Below are 9,886 nucleotides of genomic sequence, written 5' to 3'. Positions count from 1 at the left end.
GGTGACTATAGTACAACTGTACGCCTTCTTCAAGAGGCTACTAAACAGTGGTAACTATAATACAACTGTACGCCTTCTTCAAGAGGCTCAAACAGTGGTGACTATAGTACAACTGTACGCCTTCTTCAAGAGGCTACAAACAGTGGTAACTATAGTACAACTATACGCCTTCTTCAAGAGGCTACAAACAGTGGTGACTATAGTACAACTGTACGCCTTCTTCAAGAGGCTACAAACAGTGGTGACTATAGTACAACTGTACGCCTTCTTCAAGAGGCTACAAACAGTGGTAACTAACACAATTCTTCTGAAAATATGACTGTTGTCGTATCTTGATAAAGGGATATAATCGAAGTGTTGAGACGAGAAAAAAAACCCAGAAAGGAGTTTAATTTTGTATAACCTGCGATCGCTCACTGTTTTAAGGTGATACAGAGTGTGTAAAATATATCGTGTAAACTAGAAATGTCTCCCCGTTATACGTTAGTTTTGAGACAGTATTGCAAATTAAGCAGACAACAATATTGAAATTTTAGTTGTTAAGAAAAGTAAAGGAATGATTGTTTTAATGATGTAGCTATTTTAGTTACATAGATAAGTTTTTGTTCAGTATATTTAGGTATCATAACCATTACTGTTGGATTATTTTTGACATAAGCGTGATTGAAAATTGTTTCCAGTTTTAACATAATTTCTCTTCCATAGCCAGTTGGTGATATTAAAACATAATGTTTACGAAGATGCATCATCACCTTCAGCCCGATACCGGAATCGTAGTTCAGGACAGCGGGAAAATGTGAATGTGCGACCAACATCGGAGAGGCAATCTACTCCCTATCTAGGGAAACGAATGCAGAGAATGTCAGGTAATATCTTAGACACTGAGTTTCTTTGTTGGAATATTTATATTTTCACGTATTTTAAGAAGGCGAGTATTTTAAATAAAGTAAGACAGTGTTACGGGTGACTCATTTTTTTAAGTTAACGAAGACCTCTCTTCAACCCTCACCCTTCTTAAAATAACAACAACAAAAAAAAACGTTTCTTCATGAAAACGGTAGTAGGCAATTTTGAATTTTTCATAACTATTCAATTACAACTGTGATTAGTACGCTGATTGGCTGCTTCGGTAGTAGGGAGGGATAGAAACGATGACGTCCACGAAATGGAACCAGAGGACGCGTTGCTAGGCCATCGTATCAGGCGGAAGTAGTCATGCCGCCATGACACTAGGAGTTATCCAGAGAGCGTGTTGTTAGGGCCACGAGGGCGTGTTGGTATGATGATAGTGCAGATAGACTAACATGACATTAACTTTACAGAAGCAATCAAGTTCTTAAAATTAATCATTTAATCTAACTTGCCTTATATTGTGTTTACAATTTACCTTTATAAGTAAAACATTGATTATGTTTTACAAAGGCGGGCTGTGTTACTAGGAGTAGTTTTTCTATAAATGGGTAGTTCAATAGGATGATGATCTCATCATAGGGTGTCTAAAGATGTGATTACGTCATCAATGTCTAGATTTAATTATGTTTTCAAAGTTACAAGTAAAAACCATTACTTTAATGATATAGTTATTATAACACTGTTACATATGTCAATTTTTATAGCACATAGTATCCATTATTTGAGCGAGGCACATACTATAGTTCGTAATTTACCTTAAACACTTTTGCAATTATTGCCCTGAAAACGATGCTCATTTAAATTTCATGTTTACCTTTATTAGTTGATTGCTAAAGTTTAAAGGATCTCTATTTAACCATTACTGTTGTAGAAAATTTTGTTTTTGGTATCTGAAACTAACAGCATATAGGCTTTCTTTCCGTTTCTATCTGAAGGTCATTAACCTAACTATTTTGCTACAACTAAATATAATAAATGAATGACTTACTGTGAAACCAATCACTTTACAATTATAGGAACAATTTAAAATAGCAACACCGTTTTCTAAAGAACATTCACCTGAAGTACAAAATATACTATGCAAATATAATTCATAAAGCTTTGCAGTTTTAGAGTACAGATATAAACGAACTTTCTTCTGTAATAGATATTGAGAGATAACTTCTGTAAACGAATAGCTGACGTGATCTAAATTCAGAGGGATAGCATATTTAATCTATAAAGCCAAACCAGTAAAACAATAAGATCATATGCTAAATTATTTTATATCATTTAGAGATTTAATTAAGCATCCTTTTCAAGGTGATAATTGTAAAAAATATGTTATTCAAATAAATAATAGAAGCGAAAACTATACTAAAGTATGCTAAATGCACAGTCGGTTGTTGAATAATAATGCAACCCTCTCGTTCAATATTTATAAAAACGAAAGTTTAGTTATGATAAAATCCTTTCAGAACAGATAATTGTTAAACTATGTAAAGTAAATTATTGTATATATATATTTGCCTCACTCAAATGATGGATAATATGTGTGATAAAAAAGTGACATGTGTGACAGTGTTATAATAGTTGCTTCATTAAAATAGTTTTACTTGTAACTTTTAGAACATAGTTAAATTTGGACATTGATGACAATCACATGTTGAGATAATCTTACTAAGTAGTGTGCATAAAATGATTTTGTTGTAAAGTACCATTGAAATAGAAGAATTGTACCCTAACTTTTTCGTTTATAAACTGTATAAAATATTACATACTTAACTGAAATGAACAAGTAGTAATATGGACATAATGTAAAAAAAATGTATGAAAGTTAGTCCACTATTTTATAAACTAATATGTTTACGTAAATGGTGGTGTATCTTGAAGGTTTGTTAATAAGTATTTCAGTAAGTGTGACAGTCTTATTTAAAGTTTGTGATTTTACTTACATATATTGATGATAGCATATCTATATAGGAGTCTTGTATCAGATTCATAAACACATTTGTTAGCAACTTGAATAGCCTGTTCATAGAGTCTAATTTAATACAAAGTATGGAATAATTATATGCTAACTGAGATGTATATGTCCCTTCAAATATTGAGAAATAGAATATAATGAATAAACATTTAATGCTTTATATCAATAGGTAAAGTGAAAGTATATGTTTACTGGCTTTTAAGTTCAGTGAAATACAAAAGCTGATCATCTCTAGTAAAGTTATAGTATGGTGAACTTCAGGAAAGATATAATTACGTAGAGGTTGAACAATATTTTCAATATTAAGTATGAGATTTATATCTTAGTAATGAATGTATAATCATAAATAGCAACTTATGTATTTTAACTGAGTTGTTGAGCTTTTGTTTTCATAAAATTTTCTTTTCTGCCATATTGAACTTTGAATTCTATCAGGCCCCTCTCTTCTTAGTAAAAGGTCGACATACCATCAACTGTGGGTTAATAAGGGTGAAGTGTCCACAACATTTGGTTATTGTATGTTCATCTTTCTATTGTTTGCCTTCATTGTTAATGACCTCAGATATATGAGGAAAGAACACCTATATGTAGTAGTTCATTTAATGTTCGAAAATGAAAATATCAACAGAAAGGTAAGAATATAATTTTCTACAATAGCAGTGTGTTTAGCAACTAATATGTTTTGTCTTGTATATCTATCTAGTCCTGGTGCCACTGATTTGTATATATATTATTTTTATGTGAAAAAGATATGTTACCGTAATTTTGTTTAAAAATCCATATCTGTCTTGAAAAATTGTATTTTCTGAGTCTCAAACAGACTGATATGTCTGAATTTGTGACTAAGCTTATCAACACCACCTGAAACCAACTAAACTGTTACTCTTCGAGTAAATAATTCATTGTATAATGAAATAGTAAACCTCATACATTTCACATGTCTGTAAAGTTGATGTAGTTTTTAAGTTTAAGTAGATATTATAAATATTAAAAGTAGAACTGTTTGTTTGTTTGTAATTAAGCACAAAGCTACACAATGGGCTATCTGTGTTCTGCCCACCACGAGTATTGAAACCCGGTTTCTAGCATTGTAAGTCTGCAGACATACCGCTGTGCCACTGGGGGAAAGTAGAACTGAATCAATCATAGTCAAACTATTTTGCATTATGAAAAATATTCTAAGCTTTGTACGTTTTGTAATTCAAGTAAATGTTCTATAGAACATGGTAAGTGTTGCTATCTTAAATATTTTCTATAATAGTGAAGTGATTGGTTAAACATTAATTGTTCATTTATTATATATAGTTATAGCAAAACAGTTAGGTGAATAACCTTCAGAGAGAAATGGAAAGAATGCCTATATGCTATTAGTTTCTTTCCATTTATCACATCTATAGACACCTAGGATGAGGTTCTCATCCTATTGAACTATCCATTTATAGAAATATTACACTTAATAACAGTAACACAGTTCGCCTATGTAAAACATATTGAATGTTTTACTTATAAAGGTAAACTGTAAACACAACATTAGGCAAGTTAGATTAAATGACTAATTTTAAGACTTTGATTGTTACTATAAAGTTAATGTCATGTTAGTCTATCTGCACTCTCATCATACCAACACGCCCTCAAGGCCCTAACAACATGCTCTCGAACTATGATGTCATGTCCAGCAACGCGCTTTCTGGACAACTACCTTGTGATGGCGGCCTAGCAACGTGCCCCTAGCAACGCGCCATCTGGTTCCACTTCATGGACGTCATCGTTTCAACCCCCACCTCCTGAGGCAGGCAATCAACGCGCGGTGTCTGAAGTGAAGGGGTAACTACTGTGATTCTATTTTTAAATCATTCAATAAAAACATGTTAAGGTTTGAGGTTCACTCTAAATAGTGTGAACGGGAAATCTGACAGTTAATAGGTGTGTAGCACTACCAATGAAGGTTTGAACTGTACCCTGAATAGCAGGAATGAAATATATGACAGTCAGTAGATGTATAGCTACCTTTGAAGGTTTGAGCTGCACCATAAATAGTATGAATAGGATATCTGACAGTCAGTAGGTGTGGAGCGCTATATTTGAAGGTTTTAGCTATACCCTGACTAGCAGGAATGGAATATATGACAGTAAGTAGGAATATAGCGGTACCTTTTGAATGTTTGAGCTGCATCCTAAATAGCAAGAATGGAATATCTGACAGTTAGTAGGTGTAGAGTGCTCATGTTTTTTTTAAAATCTTTATTTGGCTTCTTCAAGGTTTCTTCCCCACCAGAATAAGTAGAGAGCAAGTAGAATCGTTTAGTAGCAACGAAAAACAAGGATGAAATGTAGTTGCGGCAGCCAAGAATGATCATTACGGCCGAAAATATCGTTAACAGCGAGGGTACCCAACAGATTAAACAGCGCTTTCTAATCTTTATAAGTAGAAACATAAGAAAAGCATACTTAATCAACTATGCTGATTACTGGATTGATGTTTAGTTCCCCTCTAAATGCATAGCTTACTCTGATCGAAAGTTATTAATAATTTACAAGGACTCTTCAATAAAAACTTTAAAATTTTCTGGAAAGCCTCAAAAATTAAGACATAAATCACAAAATTGAACTTCAGTTTTAACAGATGAAAATAGTATCGATGTCTTTATCATTTAAAAAACAAGATTTTATAAATTGGATACATTTTTCGAAACTAACTTGGAGAAATTGATAATAGTTATCAATTCTACAACAAATCAGTATCAGTATTAAGAAGCTATTCAAAAAACTCGCACGACATGATCGACGATTCTAAGAGTTCAAAATGTATTTGTAGGTTAATAAAAGCTATGTATTACGTAGGGTATAAAAAATTGGGTTAACTAACTAGAACAGGTTCAGGTGGAGTGTTATAAAAGTAACACTTAAATTGTAATAAAGCTGAATAGATTGTTAGAATGTGCAAACTATTGTTCGTTTTGTGTCAATACTTGCTTCCCTGATTTTATACCCAATAAAAGCCAGTGTAACACTGTGCCACGGAAAATGGAGATTATAAATAAATTTAGTATTATAAACTTTACTGATTACTAATAAACAAAATAAAGGATCTTGCAACATCATAGTTACGAAAGTTTCTGTTGTATGTAGATTTCTAATTATTATAATTCGTGATATAGTGTTGTTAGTCAGATATAACTCTAACTGTACTGTGACTAGCGCTATCCAGGTGAACATTTAAAACATTAAAAATAAAGATCCAACCATGCAAGTGTTTTTCAAATCTATACAGTTGTTTGATATCTAATATAACAATATTTGATATACTGTTACGTATCTACTCGTTTGTTAATTTCCGGTATAAATTATTTCCGAGGAACTTCAGCGATACAAGTCCTTTCTTAATTAGAACTAGTTTATTTTTTCTCAATACAACTTTTAGTAATACACAGAATTTCCACAGTCACTTTAAACTTAACAACACTTATAACACACACTATAAATCACAGCGATTCACACACTTTACTTACGGTGCCTACTGTTCGCTTGACTCAGTTATCTATCTATCTCTTCGATCTATCTGCCTATCTCGCTGGCTTTCTTTGCCAGGCTTATATACTAAAAAAGAGGGCGTCTAAGCAAACACTCGGAGATTCGCGTGGTTCCTCGATAAGTCATGATCCTTCTAGAAACTCCAGCGCGCGTGCTCCCAGGGTCGCGTGACTTCCGCTGTCGTAACAATACCATTATAACTCTAATTGGTGTCGCTTATCTGTTGAAATGGCTTTATAAATAACCGTTTCATATATAGTACATCAGCAAAAGATATCGAGAAATATAAGAAAGCCGTATTATGATTAGTTCAAGATTTTTCTATCACCAGGTGTCATGCCGATGCATAAAATATTTTCCTATATTTTGAAACAAGAGTTCTGCGGTTATATTTCTGAAGATAAAAAGCTTCCAGTTTTAGATATGAATATTTAGAAAAAAAAAAACACGTCAAAATATTTGTTTGTTGTTAAGTACAAAGCTACACAATGGGCTATCTGTGCTTTGCTCATTACAGGTATTGAAACCCGGCTTTAAACATTGTAAGCCTTCAGACTTAACGCTGAGCCAATGTGGGGCGTTTGTGAATACAAAATATCTTTAACATACTTTGCCACATCACCATAAGAATGCGTAACATTTATATTTTATAACAAAATATTATAAAATTATTTATTGTTACAGAACTATTAACAACAACAGTATTTGTAAAAAATAATTGTAAATATCGTGAAATATTAATATATATGACATTATAATGGACAGTAAAGGACGCGATAAATACTGACAAACCTTCGCATCAGAAGCTATCCATATAAAAAATAAAGAAAAGCTGCACATACACTACAAACCCTAATATATCTTGTTTATTGTTAATTAAAATAAGTATCTGTGGAAACACACCTCTACCGTCGAATCGCTACCGAATTAGTTACGGGAAATAAGCCTAAAATGAGTTTTAGCTTGTAGTTCCGCATAAACGTAGGCTTATTATGTATAATTAAATGTGGAGCTCTTTAGATAGGGTGTTGTTCTGTTATTATAGACATCAACAACATTGTTTTTTACATGCAATTAAGTGAAATGCTCTGTACTAACACTTATATAAATATTCTTGTCTTCAGTTAAGGAATAACTATTTGTTTTGTCTTCATTTCAATAGCGATGACCGACATTGATATTAGTGATGATATTCATACTAGTCTTCCCTTTGATGTCGAAGTTAGCACCCCCTGCCGAGCAGTTTTCTCACCAAGATTAGCCCCACAGTGCGCTTCAGGATCCTTGACGTCATTGGTGTCTTATGTGAGAAGTCCAACAGCTCGATGTTATTTGGAAAAACCTTCGCCTCGTTCCTTACAGGTCTCACCAGCACTCTCTCAGCGTTCTTTGTATGCTCAACATATACTCTCGACCTCGGAGATATCAACCAATGATACGAAGCTGAAGAAAGTCGGATCTGCTACTGCTACCTCGGAATTCTCATACATTCGTTCTGAAACAGCACTAACTAGTCTTTCAACCAAACAGAGCTTTTGTGAAACATCGATATCCAGTGAAACGAGTAATTCTTTGTCTTGTTCATCAAACATACTTGCTCAGCTCGAGAAACTTCATGTTTTAAGCCCCCCAGGTGAAAAATCTCGCCCATCGAGCATTTACGGACAGCCTTCTTTGACGTTAAAAAAATCTATTTTTTCAACTACGCCGCCCGATGTCGTACCAGTTCTCATTGGTCACCCTGAACTAAAACAGCCTTATAAGCGCTTTACGCGTCCATATAATCACACTAAATCGGACTCGTCGTTTTTTCTCAATAAACTAAGCTTCGGTTCGAAAGACTTTGCGAAAGGAACACTAGAACTATCATAATAAATGCTAATTTTGATAAAATAGTTAGCACAAAGGATCGCATATAAAGTATAATAGACTTAAAATAAGACCCAAAACTCGAGCGCTTTCGGATAGTTGACTATTCTTCTTCAGGAGAACAAATAAATAATAAATGCTAATCAGACTGTGATAGAGCAGGTGTTCATCATTATAGAAAGAAACACCACACCATTAAAAAGCTTCCTTCTAAACCTGGTAAAATGAATTAGAATAACGTTAAAAATTACATTTTATGTATGTGCTGTATACAAAAAAATTATTTAAGAGACAGAGAGGAGGAGGAGATAATATATATCCTCAAGTGACAAAATTTTCAGATATAATATTAGCTAAATTACATCACATTCTCTATCTCTCTCAAGTTTAGATCCCAACAGATGAAAGCCAAACATACAAACACCCTGGTCCAAGTGAGGATTATTTATATAATCCATAGAAACTGGTCTATTGTTGTTGTTGCTGCTGAAAAAGTTTTTATTTTTTTTAGTACCCTAGTACTTAAACTAATTAGTGGCATCACACATTTTGTTTGGGAAAATATTTTTGAAGTTTAACTTACAAACTATCTATATTAGTGTTGGAGGTTATTTATTATATTTAATCAATTATTCACTAAACAGTTTCTCAGTCCCCGAAACGTTGTTCTAACATGGCGTTTGTGACAATTATATTATAGTGCTTGTGATGACTAAATACTTAGATATTTTAAACAACATTAATCAACAGCTGAATTTCTGTTGTCTTTTCTATAATTTCATTACTGCTTTTTAACTCGTCGTGAGGAAGGAAATAACAAAGACTGCTGTGAAAACAAACTTACACTAACTTATAATAACAAACATTTCTTGGTTTAAAATCAGCTAAGTATCGGGTTAGGTTTAAAATACTCAATAACTATAAGCCCTAAACTATCGTCACTAAACGATACGGTTTTTTAGTAAGTTTCTCCAACTTTGAAACTTTAATAAAATAATTGATAGAATCATGTGTCTTTTCGATGGTTGTTAATTTTCAGGAAAAAGTAAGTAGGAAAAGTAGATCTCACCCAACGTATTTTTGGGACTAAAATAAAAATTACAACAATATAAGATTAGCAGTAAATGAGATGTATTTCTTGTAACATTTGTTGCAAAATCTAATGGTTCTTAACCTGAAATTAGTTTTCATCAACCATTGGATCAAATTTAACGCTTTTCTTGAATCCAATTTAAGGAATTTCTTGGAATGTTTTAGTATTTCCTCAAAATATCAGGCAGGCGGTAGCACTGCGTATGTTAGGATGATTCGGATTGTTCGTGGAAGTGGTATTTTAAATATCTCCTCAATAGGTCATCAGAACTTTACAATACTATACAGTGTTTTCTTTTATAACAATATCTATGTAGTGACTGAGTCACTAGTTCTGGGAATGTCTGTAAATATCATACCAAAAAGTTTGAATTTGTTGTTTTTATTTCTGCTGCTTCTATTTATTACATGATAACTCAAAAACCAAAACAATGGTGTCAACCAATTTCACTGTGGTGACATAGTTTCAAACGGAGTATCCGTTTTTATAAATATTATTAAATAGTAATAATCAAA

The 9,886-nt window shown here is 32.8% G+C and overlaps 1 protein-coding gene across 2 annotated transcripts in view; it reads left to right on the top strand.

The window, feature by feature from the left end:
• LOC111088686 overlaps positions 1-9,671 on the top strand; it is a 24,319-nt gene extending 14,648 nt beyond the window's left edge. For both annotated transcript variants that reach the window (XM_022399478.1, XM_022399477.1), the window contains exons 4-5: positions 706-866; positions 7,572-9,671. In XM_022399478.1, the coding sequence (XP_022255186.1) occupies positions 706-866; positions 7,572-8,281 (871 nt within the window). In that variant the 3' untranslated portion in view covers positions 8,282-9,671. The remainder of the gene's footprint in view (positions 1-705; positions 867-7,571) is intronic.
• The last annotated feature ends 215 nt before the right edge of the window (positions 9,672-9,886 follow it).

This window comes from Limulus polyphemus, unplaced genomic scaffold, assembly GCF_000517525.1.
Source record: "Limulus polyphemus unplaced genomic scaffold, Limulus_polyphemus-2.1.2 Scaffold4245, whole genome shotgun sequence".
NCBI classification, from domain to species: Eukaryota; Metazoa; Arthropoda; class Merostomata; order Xiphosura; family Limulidae; genus Limulus; species Limulus polyphemus.
The sequence above is the reverse complement of the archived record's forward strand: the minus strand, read 5'-3'. Positions and strand labels throughout refer to the sequence as shown.